Source organism: Henckelia pumila, chromosome 3 (assembly GCF_033568475.1).
Source record: "Henckelia pumila isolate YLH828 chromosome 3, ASM3356847v2, whole genome shotgun sequence".
NCBI classification, from domain to species: domain Eukaryota; kingdom Viridiplantae; phylum Streptophyta; class Magnoliopsida; order Lamiales; family Gesneriaceae; genus Henckelia; species Henckelia pumila.
The window spans coordinates 50,163,698-50,189,483 of record NC_133122.1 but is presented as its reverse complement, the minus strand read 5'-3'; the positions used below and the strand labels follow the sequence as shown (position 1 = coordinate 50,189,483).

The following is a 25,786-nucleotide window of genomic DNA, read 5'->3' as shown; positions in this document are numbered from 1 at the left end:
GGTTACCGATTTTGAATCGCTACGTCGTTTAATCGAGTTTTTACACTACAAAAAAACTTTTTTTTAAGAGCGGTTTTTTAGGAGCAGTTTTAACACTGCTCTTGAAAGGTGACCAATAGAACTAGTTTTTATTAAACCGTTTTTAATGTCTTACCTTTTAAGAGCTGTTTATTAACCAATCCCACTGACCATATTTTAGTACCGATTTCTACAAACCGCTGCTACAAACTGCTCTTAATGACATAATTGTTAGGACCACTCTTGAAACTACTCATATTTAATATTTTTAACAGCGATTTCACAAACCGATCTTGTAAACCGCTCTTATAGCTATATCTTATAGGATTGGTTTCGAGACTGTACCTATTGAATATTTTTATTACCGGTTTGTATAAACCGCTGCTATAAACTGCTCTTATTGTCATAAATATTAGGAGCACTCTTGAAACTGCTTATAGTGAATATTTGTAGTAGTGTTTTTCACAAAATCGGTTATGAACTGCTTTTATTGCTCTATTTTTTAGGAATAGTTTGGAAACTGCAGTAAAAACTAATACTTGTCATATAAAAATTAAAAAATTTCAAACAAAATCAGCATATATCAAACAATATTTCTACATAACATAACAAGCAAAAACAGATATACTTTTGGATTAATAATAATAATTTAGACATAAAAAAATTTATTGATCAAATATTTTTCATTCAAATCAACATAAACTACACAATATTTCTTCATAAATTATATAACTAAAAATAATACTTTATATAAGTAATGTTTTTCATGGATCACATTAGAGATCCATCTCACACATTTGATACGTGAGACATATTGTTATGATGTAATAATTGTTCCTACTTGGTAGAGCGATCGAATCATTACTTTTGGGCTGCTATGCAGTTTAAAATTTTGATTTGTATAATTACCACCAACTATAATTTTTGGTAAAACAGCAAGCGCTGAGTTCTACAATTGGTATCAGAGTCAAAGTCATCATGATTAGTTCGATCGATTCTCATTTATTGCAAGAAGTGCAATTATTGAGAGAGATTTTCGGGGTGCAATAATTGCCTCTACTTGGTAGAGCAATCGAACCATGACGTTTGGACTGTTGTACATTTTAAACGATTTTAGTTTTACCATTACCACCGGTTATAACTTTTGGTAAAGCGACAAACGTTCGATTCTACACGTATTATAAGATTTTTCGTAAAATAAAATAGTAATAATTACAATAACCAATATAATAATAAAAATAAATTTAACTTAACACCCCACATGTTGCATATAATTACTATTCAAATGACAATAATAGCATCAATAACAACAATATATAAATAAATTTTTTTGACAATACAACTTATGTTTTAAAAGTAAACTTATATTGTTTAGATTTAAAATAAGTTATGTATAAATTTTAAATAATACCAAACTATTATAATTAGTAATATAGTTTACTAATTATAATAACTCAAAATAATTTAATAATTACGACCATTAAATATTTTTATATGATTTTTAATTTAGTCATTTAAATTTATTATATTTGATTAATTCTTATACATGAGAAAAATAAAAGTCCAATCCTTACTACTAGTACTTGCATGAGTATATATGCAATATAAAATTATATTTATATATGAAAATAAATTTAAAAGATAATAAATTTTTTAAAAATAATTAATTATCTTATCTCCTTAATAATAGGATTGAAAATTTTAAAAACAATTGATATAATAGTATAGATTATATGAATTTAATCCATTTATTAATATCCATCCAAGATTTTTACTGTAATTGATGTTTAATTACTAAAACCTATTTTCTGAAACTTGTTACGCATGCCAACAAACAATATCTTTCTATTTGATAATATTGGCCAAGTTTGAATTTGATACGAGGTGGATGGATTGATATAAACTGCATAAAATTTTATTTAATTTTGCCAAATCATTTCAAATGCAATTTGCACCCGCCAAATTTGTGAAAATTAAGACTTTAAAATTCTGCAAACCCTCCTTTATAAGTCTTAAGATTATGAAAAATTCTCCATTTATCTTCAACCCTCACTTGTCTAACTAATACCTCTTCTCGCTACTCCTAATTTCATCATCTCTTCTTTTATCATCTCTTCTTTTTGTGTTACCCCTTAAACGTTTATATGTCTCCATATTTCTTCTTTTCATGTTGTGGAGTCACTTTCTATATTTTGAACCGCATTAGCTTTTATTTCTCGGAGGTATTTTATTTTTACTTTTTTGTTTTGTTTAATTGAATTTGATTTTTACATATTTGGGAGAATCTTGCACAAAATGATTACGATTGCTATATATGGGACAATCGTTTCCACTATTTAAGTGTATTTAACATTAATTTTCTACAATTCTGAATAATTATTGTCAGGTTGATATTGATTATGATGAACAAGATGGATGTAAAGTCGATTCAAAATATCGTAAGATGATTAGGGAGGCACAAATCACGTGACAAAGAACTTGGTGATGAACATGATTCAGAAGATACATCAAATTGGCTATCAAAATATGTGACGGTTTCAATAAATCATGTCAAAGCGAGGAGTCTAATGAGTCGGGTAAAAAGTATTTTTCATATAAATATTTGGCTAAGTTACCATTTTAAATAAAATTTTATTTTCATACATTTCACAGGTATGGATACTGACGTCATACAACAAAATACGAGATATATATATATATATATATATATATATATATATATCAAGTGCACAAAAAAGTGATGGTAGATTTCTCCAACTATGGGAGTGGGATGACAAGAAGATAGATTTTTAAAGAAAAATCGATTTATTTTGTATTACCACTTTGGAGTATTGATTTGTCTTTGTGTAGATTGGTTGTTACTATTAAATTTTGATTTGAGTATTGAAATGTTAAATTGAAGTAATTTGTTAATTGATAAGTATTTGTTTATTTATTTTTTCTATTAATTGATTAATTGTATTTAAACAACATATATTATATTTGAAAAAAAAATTATAAAAAACTTGTAGTTTACCTTTATGAGCCGTAACAAAATAATGTGGTTTTCAAAAAAATTGGCTCCGCTAAAATGGATTTAAATTGGACAATTTCCAACGCTAATAAAAGTTCTTCAATACATACTGTTTTAGAAGTAATTCGAACCATTCTTACATTGTTTTAGAAGTAATTCAAATCATTCTTACATTTGACGACATCAAGAGCAGTTTGAAAGTGTTGATAAATTCTTTGTTTAAAAAGTGGTATGAAATCGCTTCTATATCCACGGTACACGGGATTGGTTCCAAACCTCTGCTATATTTTGATATCCAAGAGCACTTTTCAGACGTTCTTACACTCATAGACTTTAATAGCGATTAACACTGCTCCTAAATTCGCAGCTTTAGAAGTGATTTAAACCATTCTTACACTCAACAACTTCAAGAGCAGTTTAAACCACTCCTGAATTTTCTATTACTAGAAGTGCTCAATTACTATTCTTATATTCACGAAATGTAAAAGCGATTTTAAACCATTCTTAAAACGAACAATAAGAGCGGTCTTTCAACTTTTACCATCGTGCATTAAAACCGCTTTTATAAGCTATAGGGACGTCGACAAGAGGAGAGATTTTGAAACCGTTGGTAAAAGTTGAGGAGCGGTTGAAAACCGCTCCTATAACGAATAAAAACCGCTTTTATAGGCAACTTTTTTTGTAGTGTTAGACCGGTTTGCTAGCTGATATTTGAGCTGAAGTTGTTATTGAGATGTTGTGAATGTTATAGAATTTTTATTCTTCAGTTTCAGTTGAGTTTGAAGGCTAAACGACACAAGACGTCGACTTGAACGAACGAAGAACAAGTTGAGGTTTGGAATGAGATTGTTTGATGAATTGTTGCTGGTTTCGATTTGTTTTCGATATGGTAGATTGATATGAAGTTTGATATGTGTATTTTGATTGTATCTTTCAGATTGGAAGATTTCAGAATCAAATTAAACGAAGGTATAATGACGACATCGCGAAGTAGGGAATTTGAAACTCAAGAACGATTATCTTTGAGTTTGCCCGCAAAAATCACATACTTGTTTATGTTTTGATTTTATTGTGATCTTGTCGATCCATCTCAGGTAGTGGATCTTTTAATTCGAGTTGATATGATACTATATTGAATTGATTCTATGCCAAGGTTGCGGTTAACCTTATTTTCGAATTCCGGAATGATTTCGATAGATGGATATCCATGTCAAGATCATTTATGAATCGTGATTGCTTCGAAGTTATATGAATCAATTCGTATTGGAAGCGTTTATGTACTCTATTTGTTGAGTCGAGTTTTAAATAGAGTCGATATGATTTATGTAACGCTTTCTATATGTTGGTTATACTGAGATTGTTTCTCATCGGAGTTTATCCGGCTGTTGTCTTGTTTTGTATGTGTGCATGACAACAGATGGGGCAGGAGCTAGTCATCGACGTCATTGACAGCTGGGAGAGAGAGTCTAGCACGTGAGGACTCGGGTTGTAGACGAAAGCGTATAAGTTTAGAAGCATCGAACTTGAGACTTGTTGGTTGTAGAACACATGTATGATATTGTGATATTTTTGTCGTTTATCGTTTGTTTAGCGACTGGTTTGATGTATCAAATGCATGTATAGATGCTTCAGAGGTTGTATATGATTATATGCATGTTTTGGAATTGAAAGCTCATGTATTGGATCATGTATGTGGATGCAAATGGATAGTGCACGGTTTTGACAGCAAGAAAAATGATCTGCAGATTTTCTGGAAATGTAGCTCGCTCGATCGGTAGAATTTCACCGATCGAGCGAGACCCTTATAACGCAAAACAGAGTGTCTGAGCTTTTGGCTCGCTCGATCCGTAGAAGTTGACGGATCGAGCGAGGCCAAAATTTTTTATCATCCGAGAGCTGAGTAATTGTGCTCGCTCGATCAGGTGGTTTTCACCGATCGAGCAAGGCACTGAAATTTTAAAAAAAAAAATTACTTTGCTCTTGGTTTATTCTATTAATGTTTAATGAATGTTAATTATTCTTTAGTTTCCCTAAAACGAGATTAGCAACCCGAGGTCCCCACATACAGACATCTTATTTTCCTTGGTTTGTTCATTTCCTTCGCAGAGTTGGATCAGTTTCTCCCAGATTTCCTTTCCAGTTTTGCATGTCTTAATTTTTCTAAAGGTATTCTTGACAAGGGTTTTGTACAAGATATCCTTAGCCACGTTGTCCAAGTTTGCCTTCTTTTTGTCTTCGGCAGTCCACTCAATTCTTGGTTTCTCAACGTATTGAGGACCACTTCCTGAGAGGGCTATAGCAGTATTGACCTTTGTGATTTCAAGAGGTCTGTCAGTGATGACAAACCACATGTCATCATCTAGTGCTGATAAGTGTGCTTGCATGCGTATTTTCCAATCATCGAAATCTTCCTTTGAGAACATAGGAATTTTGCTGAAAGAAGTCATTTTTTGAGTAAGTGTTTTAAGAGTAAGATAGCAACCCTCTCTGATACCACTTGTTAGGATCGGTTGAAAGTCTAGAGGGGGGGTGAATATACTTTCAAAGAATTTTGCTAAGAGAAAATGGAACTCTATCGATTTAAGGATGAGTTCAATGCTTATCTTAATGTCCAATATAGTTTGGCAAACAGAAAATTGTGCGGAAAGATGCCAAGCTATAGATTTAAAGCACTTGTGTAATTCGGTTTAGAGGTAGGTAACAAATTGAGAGGTAAACTGGAATAACACACACGATTGATTATGGATGTTCGGAGATTTCAAACACTCCTACGTCATCCCTTCTTCCGATTTGGAAGGATTCACTAGAAGACTTTGATTTATACAAGAAATTTGCACAAACCCAATCTAGTTTAGGACTTAAACACTGCCTAAACAAGAACTCCTAGTATATCACTTGATTACAGTCCTAGACTGATATTGCAAATGAAAATGATACAACTCGAAATCTTTTCAACACAAAGATTGACCCTTCAATGGTCTGAATAATTCCTTGAATGTTTGTGTTTTCGATTTTTCTCGATCAAATCTTGAGTGTGAGAAACTTTTCGAATTTCTTGAGCAATAACAGATATATCAGCACTTCGTTGTGTTTGAACTTTGATCGAGATCCTTATTTATAGCCTTTAGTCTGCAACGGTCATATTTTCGAAAAAGATCTTCAGATGGTATTTAAAAATATTCCCGTTGGTTTTGTCACTGTCAATAACCGTCTCTGACGCCGACATACTTTTTGATATCGCGGCATTACGTTGCAGAGTTGTTAGAGTACGGACGAGCTTATCCGGAAGTAAAATGGTTTTCTGATAAATTCAGTTTAGCGATGTAAACTGGCTTTGTACTTGTGTCAATCAGTTTAGGAAGAGAAGACTGAGGAGTTCAGTTTAGCGAGGTAAACTGAATTGACTTTTTCCGAGGTAAACTGATTTTGAAGATTTCCAGTTTAGTGTCCGTAAATGGTTTAGCTTCTTCTGTGAATGCTAAAGTAGTTCTTCTTTGTTTTGATAAATGTCAAAACTAAATTTCCCAACATCTTCATCAAAACTTTTCATTACCGTTCAACCTATCTTATGAGTTTTACCCTAATAATAGATCTAATGTCTCATGATTTATCACGTCAACAATATATCATTAATTATGCCTATATCTAGAGATATAAACAATTGGATATATAATTTGTGTATTACCCTTAGTGTAGAATCTTATTAATCAAATTTTTCTCTGTTTTTTATTCATTATATTTTAAAAAATAATATTTAATATTAATTAATAGTTATATGATCCGATTATCTTAAACAAACATTTTCTTAATCATTATTATGTATATAAATAATAGTTTCACTATTATTTATTAATTAATAATTGTAATTATTATTTTAATATTCGTTCTAAACTTAGCATATATATTTAATTAACATTTTCTTTTCTTTTCTTTTATTAACTAAAAATTAAAATAATAAAGTTATTTTATAATAAATTTTTAATTGTGAACATTTTATTAATAAACATTATGATTTATTCTATTTTTTTATTTATTTTATGAAAAAGTTTGATTATTGACATATGACTCATCCTTTCACTATGTTAAAAATACATATAAACATAAAAATATATGAGAAAATATTTTAACAAAATAATTTTTATACAAAAGATAAAATATAATAAATTGATATCCTTGCCACAATAATTTACATATTCAAAGTATTATTTGTAAATAAGTGGTTTTTGCTCAAACTTATCATAAGTGCATATTATTTAATGATAATTGATATTTTAATTTTCAATCATTTGATTTTTTTTATATCTTAGATACATTATTTTTATCTAACCATTTTATCTAGCTCTATTAAAAGTACTATTTGGTTTCAAAAGTCGGACTAAAAAGCAAATTTTTTAAAAAAAAAAAGTTATTTTTTAGATTATAAGGTGTTTGGATGGAAAAATAAGTGCCAAAAAGCACTTTTTAAATCAAAATTGAAGTTTTTTCAAAAGCCAAAAATTATAGTTTAAAATAGCACTTTTTTTAAAAAATTATCTACCAAATCTAAACGGGCTGGTAATGTTTGTTTATAATTTGTTATGATTTTATTTATTTATCTATTGATTTTTATTTATCTATTGATTTTTATATCAATTCATGTAAATTGATATCCTTGCCATAATAATTTACATATTCAAAGTATTATTTGTAAATAAGTTATTTTTGCTCAAACTTATACTAAGTACATATCATTTAATGATAATTGATATTTTTATTTTCAATCATTTGATTTTTTTTATATCTTAGATACATTATTTTTATCTAACCATTTTATCTATAGCTCTATTAAAAGTAATGTTTGTTTATAATTTGTTATGTTTTTATTTATCTATTGATTTTTATATCAATTCATGTACATATATAAATAATCTACATAGATATAAATATATGCATAACATTTTATTTATTAAAATGATCATCTAAATGCATATATTTTATTTTTATATTAAAATGTATCTTTCGTAAATAAATATTAACAATTATTGGTTTATAAGCTACACAATAATAAATTTAGATGACCAAAGTTTTTTTTTGAAATAATGTAACCAACTTTAAAACAACCAAACTAATATCATAATCATAAAAAAATATTATATGTATAGAATATTTTATTAAACTCATAGAACTTTGAATTAAATCATTATAATAAATAATTGAAATGAAAAAAAAATATATAATAACGTATAAATTTTATGTATGATATTTTTTGAGACAATTTGACACAATCAATAGTAAAATGAAAGTTATAAAATTAAATAAGTTCTATTAAAATTGAAGTTAAATGTTAGAAATTATTACACTCAATCAATTATTATACTCAATCAATTGTCTTAATTACTTATGTAATTTCTCATCTTTGTCCTTATCGTTTTTGTAATTTTATTTATATAACCCTCATTAACATATCATTCATATAGAATAAAAGGATAAACATGTATATACACAATGTAAAAACTTTATGAATAAAAGGATAAACATGTGTATACACAATGCAAAAATTTTATCCCTACATTCATACTTTTATAATAGGTAAAGATAAAGATTAGTATATAATAAAGCGAGAGCGGATCATTATATAATTAATTGCATGAACTGGGCAGCAACTTAATAACTAACTCATACTTTAAAATTTAAACCAATTCTGTCGGCAGTGGCACACACACGTACGCACACATATGACAACCAATTTGTAAGGATAACATTACTCCTTACTTTAAAATTTAAACCAATTCTGTCGGCAGTGGCACACACACGCACACACACATATGACACAACCAATTTGTAAGGATAACATTACTCCTTATCTGATCTGTAACAAAAGGTATAGCAAGCAAACAAAATCCAAATAAATGGCGGCAGCAGTACCAAAACTATATACAATATAATTTTTATATATATATACTAGCAAAATGTACGTGCGTGGCACGTAATAACAATTTTATTTGATTGTGACCGGAGTTATCAAATTTTTAATGTTTAGTTTTATTAAATTTAAGTGTTATATTTTTTACGGGTGCAAGTTCAAATTTTAGTAACTATGATTCAATATCTAATTAGCTACTGAAGTGATCATATGAACTATTTATCTTTCTTTTTTGTTATATTTGTCGGTTTCTAATAGACGTTTTTTTTAGTGATATTATATTTTTATTCATTAAGTTTTATTTTTTAAAGCTAACAACTTTAAAACAATAACATATGTTATATATTTATTGAAAAACGTAAAATATTTATATTGTTACAAACGGTAGGATCAAGAGATTTTTGTTTTACTAAAAACTATAGTTGGTGGTAATTATGTAACGCAAATCTTTTAGATCGTATCACAGTTCAAACAAATACATATTTCAGTTGTTCAACACAAGAGAACAATTATTGCACCCAAACAATCACCTTATCAACACTTGTGCTTTCAATCAATGTGAATCGAAATTATGGTCTTGACTCTTGACTCTGATATTAATTGTATGACCGAATACGTATCGTTTTACCAAAATTTATAGTTGATGGTAACAATACGATTCAAATATCTTAAATATTACAAAATCTCAAACATCATGTTTTGATTGCTCTTAGAGACTATTATTGCATCACAGCTTAAACAATTTATGTTAAATGATAATTTTACTTATATTGATTTTTAAGGAAAAAACAGTAATTTCTTTCAGATAAATGATTTTTTGATTCATTAACTTGTCCAAATTTGAGTTTTAGTCCATTGAGTTGTCAAATTTGGTTATGGTGCACTCACATTTAATTTTTAATTATTGTTTGTCCAATTGATGATTTGATATTTGACAATTCAACAATTAATGTTTGATCTCACTTCAGCATTTTTACGTCATGACAGTATTTTTTTTTTATTATAATTCAGTATTTCCAATGGGCCTATGACCCAATTAGCCCTAAAATAACCGAATTAAAATTTAGCGTATCAAAAATAAACTTTGTAAACTTAGTGGACCAAATCATGATATAAAATAACTTAGTGAACAAAAAAAACTATTTTTTCTTTATTTAAAAGCTTTTATTTAGATATGAAATTTGATCTTCCATTGATAAAGTAAATAAAAATCACATATTATTTTTTCTCTGATAAACCATATTAATCATAAGATAATTGTTGTAGATTAACTTGCTACAGTAATCTTTTTCAGATAAGTGATTTTTTGATTCATTATAACTTATCTAAATTTGAGTTTTAGTCAATTGATTTATCAAATTTGGTTTTGGTACACTAACATTTAATTTTTGACTATTGTTAGTTCAATTGATAACGTGATATTAGACAATTCAACAATGTTCGATCTCAATTTTTGACTCGAATATATGCTTTTATTCTTAATTTTCTTCAATAATAATTCAATTGAGTTGTTTTAAATTTTATATACATTTAAAGTAGATGTTGTTGTACATGCCATAAAAAACATTTATATATGAGTGTGATAATTACTTTATAATTTTTAAGAATAGTATGTTAAATATATTATTTGCAATAAAAATTTGAGTAAACTAAAAAATGTGAAGAGAAATATTTTTTTAGAGTAAACTAATAAATCATTCAAGTAACTTAGATATAAGAATAACTTGTCTAACTTAAAATCGATTTGAAGTTAGTGTGATTTTTTAAGGTTTGTAACACAATATTTTACGATTTCATAAGTATTAACATTAATTAATTCTATTAGCCAAGTATTATATTGTAATACAAATATCCACATGAAATTTAGTCATAATCCTACTCAATCTCTTTGTCTCACTTATTTAAAATACATTTATTTTTTATCTTTCTCAATTATATATATATATATACATATATATATATATATAAGGTTGACCCCGAAGGGAAACTCATTCCCCATGAGTCAGATGCTCATTGGCTCATGCGTAGGTTAAATCGAGGGATATGCACGAGCGGCAGAGACCTGAAGGAGAGAGCAACATGGCCAACCCCCAGAGCATACTCCATAATATTTCAGCAAGGAATATGCTCCACACGAGGATCGAACCCGCAACGCTGGAGAATCTCTTTCCACGTCACTTCAGACCTTAGCAACTCGTCTATGCCCCTGTGGGCTTGTCTCAATTATATAGTCTAGTTATCATATTTAATATCATATGTCCTGATCTTTTAATAATTTATCCATACTAACTTAATATTATTAACTACTTGTATAATTATTTTATTTTATTAGTATTAATTGATTATATTAACAATTATTATACTGTAGTACAAATATCAACTTAAAACTTAATTATAATCATACTCTCTATGTTTCACTTATTTAAACTACATAATTTTTTTTAATTAATATTATGTAAGATAAATAAAAGCAAATTAGAAAATTCACAATTGGAATATATTTATAATAGATAATAGATAGATAATTAATTATTAATTAATTAATTAATAACTTTTTTTAATTTAAGACATGAATTAAATGTTAATAATTAATTAAAAAATTAATTACTCTAGACTAATCTAGAAAATGAAAGGAAAACCCAAAAAATACATTGGAAATGACAAAAATATTTAATTAATATTATATAAGATAAATAAGAACAAATTAAAAAATTCACAATTGGAACTCATATATTTATAATAGTAATAATAATAATAATAATAATAATAATAATAGATAATAGATTTTATATATATATATATTATTTTTTCAATAATGGGGTTGGGTAGAGAGGGAATGCACGGCGGGTCCAGTGACGGCTTTTCATTAGCTGTATGGAAAGCTAATTCTCTGTGATGGCCCTTTCTTTGGAATCAATGCAGCAATCCCTTTCTTTCATGTATAAATAAACCCCACATTTTTATCTTATATTTCATCATCGTTTGTATCCCAAACTGATATAATAACAAGAGGTTAACTCTTTCTCGTATGCATAGTATGTATTGTCAATTATAATATGGTCACATTGAGGTTAGTATTATGTTTGATTCTGGCTTCGGTTTCGTGTGGTGTGGTTAAGGGTCGACCAGCCACATTTCAGCAAGATTTTCGAGTTACTTGGTCGGAATCTCACATTCGCCAGATTGATGGAGGGAAGACAGTTCAGCTCGTTCTTGATCAAAACTCAGGTTTCGTATATCTTAAAAATGTATTCACAATGTTTAGTTTTACTTCAAATGTTTTGAGAAAAGATTATGGAAAGCGATTTTGGGATCATACTTGTTAGAATTATTTTTTTCAACATAATTGTTACTGTGTATGGAAGATATATAATGTGCCTGCAAGACGACTTTGTTTGATGAAATTAAATGAGAGGACGGTATTTGTTTTCGAGACGAAGTCTTGGCCCCACATTTTCATTCAAATCTTTTGTTCATTGAACATTGTATATGTATGCAAAATGTTAGCATGTACGGTACTCAGTGTTCACGGAAACGTGTTGCATTAAATGTTTTCATGATGTGCTCAAACAAGAGATGTCTAAAATATCAAAATTGCATTATGTATGAATATGGTAATTACTAATTATAGAATGAAAATATTTGAATGAATAGGATGTGGGTTTGCTTCCAAGTATCAATATCTGTTCGGGCGAGTTAGCATGAAGATTAAGCTCGTACCCGGTGATTCTGCTGGAACAGTCGCTGCTTTTTACGTACGTGACTTGATTTATATATTAACACATTCTATATATAGCACTACTGCATGTTTGGTTCTGGCTGGATATGTAAATTAATGTCGTGATTTGTGTCTGTATATATATAGATGATCTCTGAAATATTTGGGAAACGAGACGAGCTCGATTTCGAGTTCCTGGGTAATCGAAGTGGCCAGCCTTACACTGTCCAAACCAATGTGTACGCTAATGGAAAAGGTGACAGGGAACAAAGAGTCAACCTTTGGTTTGATCCTTCCATCGGTTATCACGACTATGAGATACGATGGAATCATGCGCATATTGTGTAAGTATATACTATTATATGAATTAATAAATGTACACTTCAAAGTTCATAGTTCAACCTCTTTATGGCACTTGTCGTCATATGTTGTCGGCATTGTAATTTTGATGATAGAAAGTAGAAACACGTGATTAGTATAATGGTAGATGAAAAAAAGAAAACCAATAAATGGCCTTATGTAAAAGCAATTAATGCACTTTGATTTGGTGATATTGTAGTTTTTCAGTGGATGGAGTACCGATCAGAGTATTCAAGAACAACGAGGCAAAGGGAGTTCCTTACCCAAAGCTCCAACCCATGGGAATTTACTCCACTCTATGGGAAGCCGATGACTGGGCAACCAGGGGAGGTCTCGAGAAGATAGATTGGAGCAAGGCCCCATTCAACGCATACTATACTGACTTCGACATCGAAGGGTGTCGGGTTCCGGGGCCAGCGGAATGTGCCTCCAACCCTAACAATTGGTGGGAGGGAGCGGCATACAAACAGTTGAGCCCACAGGCCGCCAGGCAGTACCGATGGGTGCGAACGAATCATATGATCTACGACTACTGCACCGACAAGGCCCGTTATCCGGTTCCCCCCCTGGAATGCCATGCCGGAATTTGATCGGTAATTGTAATTGTATTTTATTGTATTATGAGACGCTGCTGTACCATGGGAATCTAATATGATTTATCCTTGTAACGTATGCTCCGATTTCGAAACAATGAATGTCATTTGCAATTCACATACGGCGAGTCTGTACTTGCTTTAGTATGGGCCGAATTAAACATATTTTTTCTTAAGTGGTTGTGAAAATGCCTTGCAATTTTGGTCCACTCACTGATTTCACCGCTGGCTACATGACAACAGAAAAGACTTCCAAGGTCCATTGAGTTGAAATTAACGTCAATGAATTCGAATTCGACTATACACCAAATTTTGATCCAAATATAAGTTTTTGATCACTTGAAGAAAAAAGTTAAATTAATCAACAAAAAGTTACATTAATCAACTTGTGGAAATATTTAAAATGACCAAGTAATTTATATATATTAATAAGAGAGTATTTTGTAAACATGGGTACAATAATAGAACAAAATGAGATCGACCATATACTACAACACCCAACTGACCAAAAAAATTAATCACCAATTAAACAAAATTGAGGACTCTAGATATAAAGTTCACACCTCTGTAGTTTGATTTAAGATTTAGACAAATCGTTTTTTCAAGCGTCAGTGGCCATCATTCCCATCTTTTCCTTTCCTCTTCGTCCCAGTTTTATGAGCTCGTTTAGATACCTGAACCAAGATTAGATTTGTTATACATGATAATGTGCTGGCAGCGAAACTTGTATTTTTTGCAACATTGCCCCTAGATGCACAATCATACGAAGGGTGAGAATCAAAAGTTGAAAAGTGAATACATATCAACAATCTAACGGTATTAGTAAGTCATCGTCACATAAATCCTAATTCTAAACTATTCAGACTCAACCATTCGAAATCCATCTAAGATAGGCAATAGCTCCCCCTTTTATGTTTATTCATAGTACTACAGATTCTACTTTAAGGCTCGTCTCTATATAGGAAACAGAAAAATAAGTTATACTAGGCACGAGAGTGCTGGACAATGGTAATTACCTCAGCAGAAAATGTTTTCAGAGGATCCCTGCTTCTTTTAAATTTCCCTTTAAACCCTTTTGGGTGAGTAGATTTTGCTTTTCCCATGGCAGCCCTAGCAAGCTTTACAATTTTGCTGGCTTCTTTAGTTGTCGGATCCAATAGGTACTCTGGCACGATGCGTAGGTGGGGAGCTGGCGTTTTCTTGCTCAGAAGTCTGTCGTGTTTCAACAGATCTGCTCACAGATGAACGGTGAAATAATTAATTATCAAATTTTGAATGGTGTGATACAAAAATTGACATATAGCCAGGATTAATCTTTTACCCAAGTCCCTCGGGTTATCTTGAAAATGAGCCTTCAACCTGAAAACAACAGTTGGAGAATAATTGACCAACGATTAAAAAAAAAGAAAAGAAAATAATCGACCAACAGGATATCAGTAATGTTAAATAAAAACTGACAAGACACGCAATGCAAACAGAACGAAACGACGAAAACAAACCCACTTTTCAGAATTGAGAATCTCGTTTCTTAGATCCTGAGCACGTGATTCCCTCACCGCAACTTTTGTTATGCTCCTTGCAACATCCTTTAACATAGTCAACATCATGCACCTTGTCAAATTCAATCAAAAAGAAAATAGCCAAACAGATAATAGTCACTTTTGAATACAACTGTTATTTCCTTCTCACAAAGTGATTAAATTGTTGTTTTCAATATTGCAGGACCCTAAAGCAGACTTAAACGAGTTCAAAATGTTTGGTTTCTAAATAAAAATAATACAACGAAGATAACAAAACTCATCCCAAAAGAATTCACAAATTAATTGCCCATGCAATAATCGGAAACTTGCAATAAATTCACCATTTTGCGCACACAAGTGTTTCTTGAAGGTAAAAAGACAATTTCAAATCTACCTCAGCTCTATATCTCAACGACTCCACTGCATTCATGGTGAGCAAAGGGAAAGGAGCAATGAACTTTGCACCTTCAATTTCCTTTTCACCTAAAATGGATTTGATCTCTTCAAAAATTTCCATTTCCTCCGGAGAGACCTATTCCAAGGACAATATGCGATAAGTACACTAGCAAAGAAGAGTGTAAAGATCAGCTTATAAGATTTGTTTAATCTATCAGAATCAAAGTTCGAGACATGTAAAAAAAATATTACTACATCCACAGTAAATACAATTCCAACTAAATACTCATAAATATCAGTCTCGACAGAGGGCTCAAGTTCCAAGAATTTTACAAGAGAGACAGATGCACCAGCATTATATGCTCTTCCAGTTCGTCCAATCCGATGCACATAACCAGCGGCACTTTGTGGCATCTCAAAGTTTACTACCTATCAGCAAATACCAATCATATACTCAGTGTGCCATAGAAAATATCAAGAAGTTATTTAATGCGATAATGAAAGGTACCGAGAAAAAAATCAGTAACGCTATCAAGACTCGGTGAATAAGACAACAGAAAACACAAATAAATCTACAGATGTAAAGAGCATCAGCTCACCGTATGCACATTTTTGAAGTCTACTCCTCTCACTACACTGAATTCTGCATCTAACTTTCTCTTGGAATTTTTTCTAGATTTTTTACCTCCTGGACTTTTCTTATCACTCTGCACCTGTTCTACCAAGTTTTGACTCTCATCAGTTGCGATCAGGTAATCAAATAGACCAGCATTGAATTCCTGGGAAAAAATAAAAAGGTCATGCCACAAACATCATATACAATTCAGGAGCAACAATTAGATGCATAAATAAAAGCTGTCATTGGATGAAAATCCACAAAAGAGTAAAACCTAAGTAGATACCTCAAGGATATGTAGACGAGAATTCTGAGGCAGTTCAGCATTCAGCACTGCAGATTTGATCCCAAACTGCAAGAAATAACTCATGATTATCTCCATGGACCATGGTTCATAAACTAGTTATTAAACTTTAACTGCAGAGTTATTCCCCTGGTTTGATCTGATATTTATGCCACTGGACATCGACTGCCAACACTCTTCCAGCAGGCAAATTGAAATGCATCTCTACACTAAAAATACTCAAAGAATGTAAAATATTCAACACATTCCCGTTTATAGCCAATACCAAGAGTCTATTTTTAGTATTTAAACAGTTCACCTAAAAAAATTTACCAATATATGGCAGCAACTTATAAGCTGAAACAACTCGAGAAAATGTAGTTTTTAAGGTTTGATCATCTCCCTATAAATATGAACATTTGAAAGTATCTCAGAGTCCAACGGACAATTAAGTCTAAATATATAAATAGCATCTTCATGACATGTCCTGACTGATTAAAACATTACAGCAAGATCATACAAAAGATCAAATGACCATATGCAACCACAAGGTGAAGAAATTTACCTGTTCAAAGAACAGCTTCAATCTAAAACTCATGTCAATTGAATTAGTAAAAATCAGCACTTTCTTTTGAACCAGCTCCAACTTCAAGAGCGCAAGAATATGCACATGTTTATCACGAGCACTGCATGAAATCTGACAAGCAAAAACATCAAGGGCAACATGAGAGGAAAACTCCACGATAATAAACATGGTGAGCCAATGTTTTCATTGGAAACAAAAATACATTTATTCAGACTAGAAAATTTGCAATTGACACTTGGCGAGAAATTGACAATTGCTTACATAAAACTGCTGAACATTTTTTGGGATAATATCGTCCTTTACATTCCCGACTTCAGGCAGAGTTAAGATGTAGGGATTGTGTAGGATAAGCTTTTTTAACTTTTCAACGTCATCACTGCAAATATTCATAGAAAAAGGAGTCAGATTTTCTTACTTTTAGTTTGTGGAAACAGAGAAAGAATCTATCAAGAAAAAAAAAAGATATAATATCCAACAACCTTACCAAACTAAATGTAAGAGGATGGGAAAGGTTTGTAATAGAAGGGGAAAAATAGCCAAAAAAGAAGCTAGAATCCATTAGACTCAAAACAGTACTCTCACAGAAGACATCCAAAATAAACAAGAATTTTTTAATAGAATATACAATGAGCAATTTATCTAAGTATATACCAAGGAAACTACTCAATTCGCACAAGCATAGTTTCGTTTAAGGAGGAATACATATCCCAGTAAATACTCTTTTCAAAGAAAAATTTTAGAATACATAAATTCCAGTTATTCATTGCCCAAATGGCTACGTTGTATAACTTCTAGACAATTTAAAATTTATAATAATAACCTAGACAGCACAGCAGAATTAAAGGTAACTAACCTTGAAGTAGCAGACATGAGAAGACATTGGCAACGTTTTGGAACATGAGCAGTAAGTGCTTTCAGATCATCCTCATATCCATATGACAATAGAAGGTCTGCCTGATTTGAAAAATCAAAGCGCATTTTACTAGGTAACAGATTATATTGATTCATTAAACTCATGCATACATGAGTATTATTACACTACAATCAAAAAATTAAAAAACCTGCACAAATTTCCCAGTCTATATAATTCATGTACACATAATTTTGGGCTTAAATAAAAGTGCAAACGACACTTTAAGCCAATTTATCATGCATCCAATGTATCCAGTGATGTGTATAATTAACTATCTCCATAGTTCATATGAGCCCAAAAAGTGTAATAGTGTAACACTTATACTTATATTTACCAAGAATCAGTCAAATTTGAATGTTATTGACTGTGTATACATACAAGAGCCTGACAGTTCGACAAAGACTTTGTAGTATGATTAGTCGAAGCAGGATAAATGAGAGCAAGTATGGACCTCATCGAGGATGAGCACTGAAAGTGATTCTTGAAGATCTGCAGCTTTAAGTGTCCCACTCAGCAAGCAATTTTTCACACATGCAGGAGTCGACACAAGAATATCAGGCAGCCCTGTCAAAGCCGTTCTCTACAGCAAAGTGCCATATTAATTAAATCTTAGAAATGGTATAAAATATTTATCCATATTTCAAGAGTAAATACCTTAAAAACATGATTTTCTGGAAATACCCTAACAGCTGATTTTAGCACGATAAAGAAAAGAAACCAACCGTTTCACCAGCAGACATGTTGCTGCCCAATTGAACGACTTTTAATTGCACTCTGCATAATTCAATTAATGATATCACTTCAGAGTAAACCTGAGAAAAGCAAAGAGCACAAGAGATTAAAGAACTAACCCGGAAAATCATAAAAATTTCAAAACCATGAATCAAGACTCGAATAAAATATACCTGTTGGCACAATTCCCGTGTTGGCACAAGAATAACTGCGGCAGGAGCAAGGTTAGCTTTTGAGGGAGAATCCGTGAAAAGCTTTTGAAGCAGTGGAAGCAAATAAGCATAGGTTTTCCCAGAGCCGGTTTTCGCACGGGCCACCACATCTTTCCCTTCCTGCGTCAAATTAAAGCAAATTAAACTAAAATTCACCACGACTTATATAAAAGCCGAAATATTTTGCTGAGTTTGAAACACATAAATGTCGAGAAATCCAATTATCAGAAATACAGATATATATTATCATAATTACGAGAAAAATGTACAAGGATAAGTGGGATGGCGACGCGCTGGATAGGTGTGGGATTCTGTATAGATTTTTTGGACAGAGCTCGGATTAGGCGAGGATCTAGACCCAGCTCTTCGAAGCTCAGGTCTTCTTCGATGTCTTCATGCTCTTCTTTAGCTTCTGAAACTGGTTTAGTTTCCGCCTTTTCTTGCATATCAGCTTGCACTATGTTGTCGCTTCGACTCCGCTTCGCCATTGATGAGAATTGAGAAGGAGTCGATGAAAAGGGCGGGCGCCAGGGTTTTAGTTTTGAGACTCAATTGGGGCACAATTGTCAAGCCCAATATTTGAGACTGGAAAGTATTGGGCCGCAATACAAGCCCAATATTGTAATGGGCGCTTGGTAGGATATTCATAAGCCCATGTTTGTCTCTTTTTTTGGGTTTCCTTGTGCAAGATTCAAGAACATTATTCATGTCAATCAAACAAATAAACAGTTTTCATAAGTCTATTGATGATTTTGCTTTAACACTTCACTTATACGAGTTCATTAATATCTCAAAATCACGTAACCGTATTCTAAATTTTAACCATCTATCATGATCATGTTATATTGAAATTATTATTTCATTAAATGAAATCATATTAAGCTAAAATAACTTCATTGGGTCTCTGGGATACCTCGTTTTTTTTTACAATCTTCATAACCAACACCAATATCTTAAATTTGACACATTTTTGTGCTCGGCATTAAAACCAAGTTGTAACCATTTTTATTTCCGAATTTAAAAAATAACAAAACAAAGTACAAATTCATATTCGATATGCAATGCTTTTAAAAAGTGTTAAATATGACCAAACTCCTATGTCAAATTTTAAGTTTTACTTGTTTAAGCGTTTCAAGTCAAATAAAAATACGAAGGAAAATTCAATAATTTTATTATGATTATGAATAGATTAAAAGTTAAAACTGTCAAAAAAAATAATGAATAGATTAAAGAATACACGAACTTACACAAATTTAAAATAATTATATAAATAAAAATTTTCTCCCCATAGACAATAGTGACAAATTGATAATATTTGGACTGTCTTTAGAGTATTTTTGTTTTAAAAAAATTATATTATCAAATATTTTATTTTAAAACTTTATTTAAAAGAACAATATAAGTTAACTTCAAATCCACAAAAATCGGAAGTCTATTTAAAATTGTATTTAACAGTCGATTTTTTTCTATTAAATTTCACACTTAATCCACGTTTGTTCGTGCTTATTAGTACTCTGATTAATAGATCATGAGAGTCATTAGTCCATAATTAAAACGTAAAATGACATTTCCATTTTGCCTTGTTGGACTATCGATGTTATATAACCATCCACCTCCAATTATCAATTCCTAACATCCATTTATCAATAATCACATCATTTTAATCGGAAAAAAAAAACATTAATATACCGATTTTACAAATAATAATACGGTAAAAATGACCAATCGATAATTTAATTTAAGGCATTTAAATGGGGTAATGATAACATTCGTTCAAGGGGTAAAATAATAATAATAAAAAAAAATTAATATTAAACATGCAATCCCAACATAGCTCCAGTACCCACAACTGGGGGCTCGATCTAAACCATGACGAAATCCATCACAAGATAGATGGAATCAAGAAATCAGGCTGCACTTGCTTTGCAGCATACATCAAAGACATGATCCAACGAAGCATGGTCACCCGTCCCTTCATCCTTCCTCGCATAAAGCAATCGCTTTCCTTTAAACACAAACATTCCTCCCTAATCATGGAACCAACATTGTCTAATCATGTGATGGATATAATCTTCATACTACTGTTTAGTGGGAAAACGTCGACAACAAATGATACCTGTTGCAGGACGCTGCTTCTGTCGTCGGGGGTGGCCTTAATCGTGTAGTTCTTCATAGCTTTTTTCAGTTCCTCAAATCTTGAAAACACCTTAGTCTAGATATTGCCAGTGCAGTCTAAAATTGAGTCCCAAAAAAATGGAAAAGGGGGAAAATAGGAATGATTTAGTGGAATACATACGCTAGCCGGGTTGAAAAATGTACGACCAAGGCCATAATACAACCCCAAAACATCATAAGCCTGAGTCAGTTACCAGTGAGTAAATGTACAAGAAAAACTTAGAAAAGACCACCTTGAAATCGGATAAATTCAAATCAAAGCAATAGATGTTTACCTTACGATCAGGATCGGCATAAAGGATATCCATAGGAAAGGGTAACTACACGAGTTGCATACTTGTCAGATTAGACGGTAACAAATGTCTGCTCCAAGTATAAACATTGCAAAGTCTCTCCTATGTATAAGTAGCATCACAGATTCTTAAGCAAAAACGAAGCAGCAAAATAATTCACCCTTTCAGCAAGAAGACGAGCTTTGTCAGGAGTACCAACACCAACAGCAATTAGCTTCACACCAGCTGAATCAAACCGCTCTTTTGATTCTTTGAGTGCTGAGGCAAGTTCCCAGCTAAAACATGCAAAAATAAGAAGCGCGTCTATAAGGCCAGACTCAGGATTCCCACAGTTATCTAGAAAAATGAATTCCGTGGACATGTAGATCTTTTGTATTTACCAACAAAAACATCCGAAATGTCTCAAAAGCGCAACGACAGCAATTCCCTGGAAATGGAGAATTACTCTCAGATTGTTTGGCAAATGATAGATTATGTCAAATTTCAATAAATCTTAGACTTTCTCAGTAAAGGTCTGTGAGATAGATTTTAATCACAAACAAAATTTGGTAATTCATTCACAGGAATTAGTCGAACAAGTTAAAATCTATACACAATAAAAAATCAAGAAGACCAATATATGTTTAAAACAGATTCAAGAGAACATGATATTGAATGAAACTCAAGACGCTCGAAACACCAAATCAAGATTTGTTGCAGTATAGTTTGAAAAGATATGTAACTACATAAAAGGATTTTCACCATTGCAAACACTAGAATGAGCTAACCGAAGAAGACCAAAACCATATTCCATCTGCTCCAAAAGGTTGAGTGGAGTTATACTGAACTTGAATATACTAACGTTATTTGTTAGAAACCATTTCTCCCAAAAATTCAATCTTACAACTTCATATATGTAGGTGTATCTCCAAGATTTCCACTCACTTGATCAAGATTGGGCAATCGAGACCCGAAAATAATAAACCGACCCAACTAACGGAACACAAAGGGAATTATTTCTAGTTTCTAGTTCTTTTTCTTCAATCATACCAAGACAACATCCAAAACCAACCATATCTTGCTCCAGTTACTTCATGATCCAGTTTAGGATAAACGACTTCTAACTTGGTAGCAGAGGGAACAAGTTGTAAGCCCCAGTGTCCAAAACCAGATTGATTTCTTAAATTGGTTTTGGGTGCTTTATTTTTTGTTCAAAGATCACAACTTTTGATTAATCTCATTCAATAACAACATGTTCGATACGACAAGGCTTGGTGCTTGTTAGGACTGCCACTGGATAACTTATTTAGTTATTTAGCTTGATAAACTCCGACACTCTCAGTTACATATATCAAGCACCTGAGATAAAAAGCATAGCACCACCAAAAACAAATAACCAATCCCATAAACTACAGCACAAAAACTTCAAAGAACCAAACACAAGTAAATGGTTATCAGCAACCTCCTGTTGATCCCAGAGGTCCTTGAATTTGACGGGTTCCCCGGAGGCCGTGAATATCCCGACTTCCCCGAGCACATCAGCGATGTCATCTGACACGACGGCGGAAGAAGCAGTAGCCATGAGTGGCACTCCAGGTCTGGTGTTTCCTGAAAAGAGGCGAGCTTTCCAGATGGGTTTAGCTGAAATTGAAGGATAATTTGAAGGGAACAGTGATGATCCAATATGGGTTGACGGGCTAAAGGTGTATGTGGCTGGAGATGGAGATGATGCCAGGAGACGTGGGGATATTACTCTCGCCATATGAAAGCTAACTGTGTAAGGTGTTCGTTCCCGTCGTGTATCCTAAAAATTAAATACTTTAAAAAATATTTAATTAAATGTTTATTGGTTTAAACTTTAAATTACAATTTACATGTGTTGATAATTCAGCCCAATGTGTTGGGCCTAATGCTGACCTCTTGATACGGTGCATGCTTCGTTTCTCCTGCCACGGTAATTGGGCTTCAGGCATAATTAGCTTGAGGGACATACCGCATAGGGAGCTATGAGGCCCAACCCAAAACGGTGACTCAAACTTATTCTGGATTAATCTGAACCAGTTGGGTTACAATTTACAAACTACTTGGATAAAGCATTGAAAATTGAAAGAGAAACTATGAATGTCCGATCCATGCAAATAACCAACTGGACTTAAATGAAACCGGTTCACCCCATCTGTTGAGGGTAATAATTTTCTCCATGGACCGTGGGCCGTATATCATTTGAAACATAAGGATTCGCTTCAACTATCATGTTTTACAACACAACAAATATTTAGTTCTACAAATGATATCAGAGTCAATGTTAAATGTTTGATTCTCGTGACTTGTAAGAACTAAGAGTGTAACTATTGAGATATGTTACGCTTTAAAAAAATTCGACTCATATAGAATTATTACCGACTATAACGTTTGAGGAAAAAAAAAAAAAAAGTGTTTAGATCTATTATTTTTTTTGTACGTGTCACCATAGCATCTATCATTGAGTTGGTAGGACCAGTACCAATCCGGTCCGTTAGACTTCTGAATTTATGTCCCAACTACTTAGGTAAATGGTTTCATCTTTGTTCAAGGCTATACTTTCATTTCGAGTAAGGTCAAATTCCCGTATACACACTTTAATGTGCATTTAATTTTGGTCGGATTGATTAGATGGAACAGAACCTAAACTGATATGCTTTGGATATTGTAACCCCGAAATGGGAACATTGTTCTGCGATAATAATTGGTGCAACGAAGTATCAAAATATGCCAGCTTAATCTTTTCAAAAATAAAAAATAAAAATGGCACATTTTCTTTTTCTTTTTTTTTTAAGCAAAAGATATATTAAAATAAGTCACGAAAAATTACATCATAAATTACAGAAGTCGAAGGAGTCACACGACCTTCTAGATCAGACAAAAAATCTGATTTTTTAGCTAACTCATGAGCGGCATGATTCGCTGATTTACGAACAAGAACAAAAAAGACAAATTGGATATCCAAAGCAAGGATTTTGCAATCTTCAATAATAAGTCCAAGCAAAGAGTCATCCGGTGCTATAGAATTTAAAGCTTTCATCTTTGCTATTTCCCCCAAAAAAACGGATGGAAAATAAAAAAAAATTTAAAAAAAAGTTTGGGTACAAGTTCATTTCTTTACACGATGCAAGTCAGATATCAAAGCTTGGGCACAACTTCGATTATTTTTGTAGCAACGGATGTTTATCATTTCGGGACAATTCTCCTCCTAATAATTGCATATTTTGCATGTATTTTACTAGTGATCTCAATTTTTGTACCAATTATACAACATAATGTATGCTTAATACGTAGCAACATGCCAACTATACATATGCAACATCCTTTAATCTTCACAATTTAGGTGGTGTTTGGTTGTTTGCACTCTAAAAATAAGTGATTTTATTTTTTATTTTTTTTTAACAAATTTGTGAAGAAAAAAATCATAATTACTTATTTTCCGAAGTTTCAAACTCTATCTTATAGCTCTCCAAAAATATTACAGTAGATCAAGAGTCATAGGTACTATATTAAAAAAATACTTGTGCTAATTAATTCATGTTATATACACGTATTTTTTAGTCATGTTGCTTCATTTCTCAAGTCTCTGTCACTCGTACACATCTCTCAATTTAACCCCACATGAACCAATGTGCCTCTGACGTATGTGGGATGAGGTTCCCTTCGGGATCAACCCTTTAAAAAAAATGCGACAATACCTAATTTTAGGGATGTAAACGAGTCGAGTCGAGTCGAGCCGAGCCGAACTTTTGAATGTTCAAGCTCGATTCGTTTATAAACGAGCCGAGCCCGAGCTTATTTAATGAATATATTTATAGCTCACGAGTTATTCGAGCTTTTATCGAGCCTAAACGAGCTTAATATATATAAACTATAAATTTAAATATTCATTAAATTAATTAAAAACTAAATTATATATTTGAAAAAATATAATATTATTAAAAATTGTAATTTTATTCTAATAAATTAATTTTTATAGATTTTTCAATATTTTTCATAAGTAAAGTGTAAATTTATAAATTAAATATCAATACTATTATTTTTTCGTCTAAGAGATGACTTACGAGCTTGTTGACGAGCTTGTTAACGAGCATGTTCACGAGCTAACGAGCCGAATATTGTAAAGCTCGAGCTTGGTTCGTTTGCTTTAACGAGCCTCATTAAACGAGCTCGAACGAGCTTTTAACGAGCCAAGACCCGAACAGTTCGCGAACTGTTCGTCTCATTTACATCCCTGCCTAATTTTAGGGATGTAAACGAGCCGAGCCGAGCTTTTGAATGTTCAAGCTCGGTTCATTTATAAACGAGTCGAGCTCGAGCTTATTTAACGAATATATTCATGCCTCACGAGCTTATTCGAGCTTTTATCGAGCCTAAACGAGCTCAATATTTTTAAATTATAAATCTAAATATTCATTAAATTAATTTAAAACTAAATTATATATTTGAAAAAAAA

The 25,786-nt window shown here is 31.8% G+C and overlaps 3 protein-coding genes across 4 annotated transcripts; 1 reads left to right on the top strand and 2 right to left on the bottom strand.

Annotated features, from left to right (window-relative positions):
* The first annotated feature begins 11,787 nt into the window (after nucleotides 1-11,787).
* Nucleotides 11,788-13,750, top strand: LOC140887847 (probable xyloglucan endotransglucosylase/hydrolase protein 7). The gene is made up of 4 exons (XM_073295378.1): nucleotides 11,788-12,161; nucleotides 12,588-12,688; nucleotides 12,799-12,995; nucleotides 13,211-13,750. Exons 1-4 carry the CDS (start codon nucleotides 11,990-11,992, stop codon nucleotides 13,599-13,601), a joined length of 861 nt encoding a protein of 286 aa, XP_073151479.1. The 5' UTR covers nucleotides 11,788-11,989; the 3' UTR covers nucleotides 13,602-13,750.
* Nucleotides 13,751-14,014: 264 nt separating this feature from the next.
* LOC140891095 (DEAD-box ATP-dependent RNA helicase 16) lies at nucleotides 14,015-19,369 on the bottom strand. The gene is made up of 15 exons (XM_073299375.1): nucleotides 19,132-19,369; nucleotides 18,824-18,982; nucleotides 18,641-18,730; nucleotides 18,370-18,498; nucleotides 17,859-17,959; nucleotides 17,267-17,381; nucleotides 16,985-17,116; nucleotides 16,423-16,488; nucleotides 16,120-16,299; nucleotides 15,854-15,949; nucleotides 15,519-15,656; nucleotides 15,108-15,190; nucleotides 14,926-14,963; nucleotides 14,621-14,835; nucleotides 14,015-14,278 (listed from the first exon to the last, which is right to left on the bottom strand). Exons 1-15 carry the CDS (start codon nucleotides 19,348-19,350, stop codon nucleotides 14,213-14,215), a joined length of 1,827 nt encoding a protein of 608 aa, XP_073155476.1. The 5' UTR covers nucleotides 19,351-19,369; the 3' UTR covers nucleotides 14,015-14,212.
* A 1,123-nt stretch (nucleotides 19,370-20,492) lies between these two features.
* LOC140891469 (thioredoxin-like protein AAED1, chloroplastic) lies at nucleotides 20,493-23,098 on the bottom strand. Of its 2 annotated transcripts, XM_073299966.1 has the most exons (8): nucleotides 22,772-23,098; nucleotides 21,711-21,757; nucleotides 21,491-21,605; nucleotides 21,313-21,357; nucleotides 21,159-21,218; nucleotides 20,979-21,074; nucleotides 20,750-20,889; nucleotides 20,493-20,517 (listed from the first exon to the last, which is right to left on the bottom strand). In XM_073299966.1, the coding sequence occupies exons 1-7, from the start codon at nucleotides 23,069-23,071 to the stop codon at nucleotides 20,770-20,772; spliced, it is 783 nt and encodes a 260-aa protein (XP_073156067.1). In that variant the 5' UTR covers nucleotides 23,072-23,098; the 3' UTR covers nucleotides 20,493-20,517; nucleotides 20,750-20,769. The 2 variants fall into 2 exon arrangements, with proteins under 2 accessions (XP_073156067.1, XP_073156066.1); XM_073299965.1 differs by lacking the exon at nucleotides 20,493-20,517 and having other exon boundaries at nucleotides 20,538-20,889.
* Between the last annotated feature and the right edge of the window lie 2,688 nt (nucleotides 23,099-25,786).

What these genes read in the sequence shown, in the direction of transcription:
- LOC140887847 (XM_073295378.1), top strand. Translation starts at nt 11,990, where the DNA reads ATGGTCACATTGAGGTTAGTATTATGTTTGATTCTGGCTTCGGTTTCG. An exon ending in GAACAGTCGCTGCTTTTTAC is followed by an intron (nt 12,689 to 12,798) that starts GTACGTGACTTG and finishes GTATATATATAG; the next exon opens with ATGATCTCTGAAATATTTGG. An exon ending in TGGAATCATGCGCATATTGT is followed by an intron (nt 12,996 to 13,210) that starts GTAAGTATATAC and finishes GTGATATTGTAG; the next exon opens with TTTTTCAGTGGATGGAGTAC.
- LOC140891095 (XM_073299375.1), bottom strand. Translation starts at nt 19,350, where the DNA reads ATGGCGAAGCGGAGTCGAAGCGACAACATAGTGCAAGCTGATATGCAA. An exon ending in CGTTGAGATATAGAGCTGAG is followed by an intron (nt 15,191 to 15,518) that starts GTAGATTTGAAA and finishes ACTATGTTAAAG; the next exon opens with GATGTTGCAAGGAGCATAAC. An exon ending in TGAAAACATTTTCTGCTGAG is followed by an intron (nt 14,279 to 14,620) that starts GTAATTACCATT and finishes ATCTTGGTTCAG; the next exon opens with GTATCTAAACGAGCTCATAA.
- LOC140891469 (XM_073299966.1), bottom strand. Translation starts at nt 23,071, where the DNA reads ATGGCGAGAGTAATATCCCCACGTCTCCTGGCATCATCTCCATCTCCA. An exon ending in ACCTCTGGGATCAACAGGAG is followed by an intron (nt 21,758 to 22,771) that starts GTTGCTGATAAC and finishes CTCCATTTCCAG; the next exon opens with GGAATTGCTGTCGTTGCGCT. An exon ending in CATTTCGGATGTTTTTGTTG is followed by an intron (nt 21,606 to 21,710) that starts GTAAATACAAAA and finishes TGCATGTTTTAG; the next exon opens with CTGGGAACTTGCCTCAGCAC.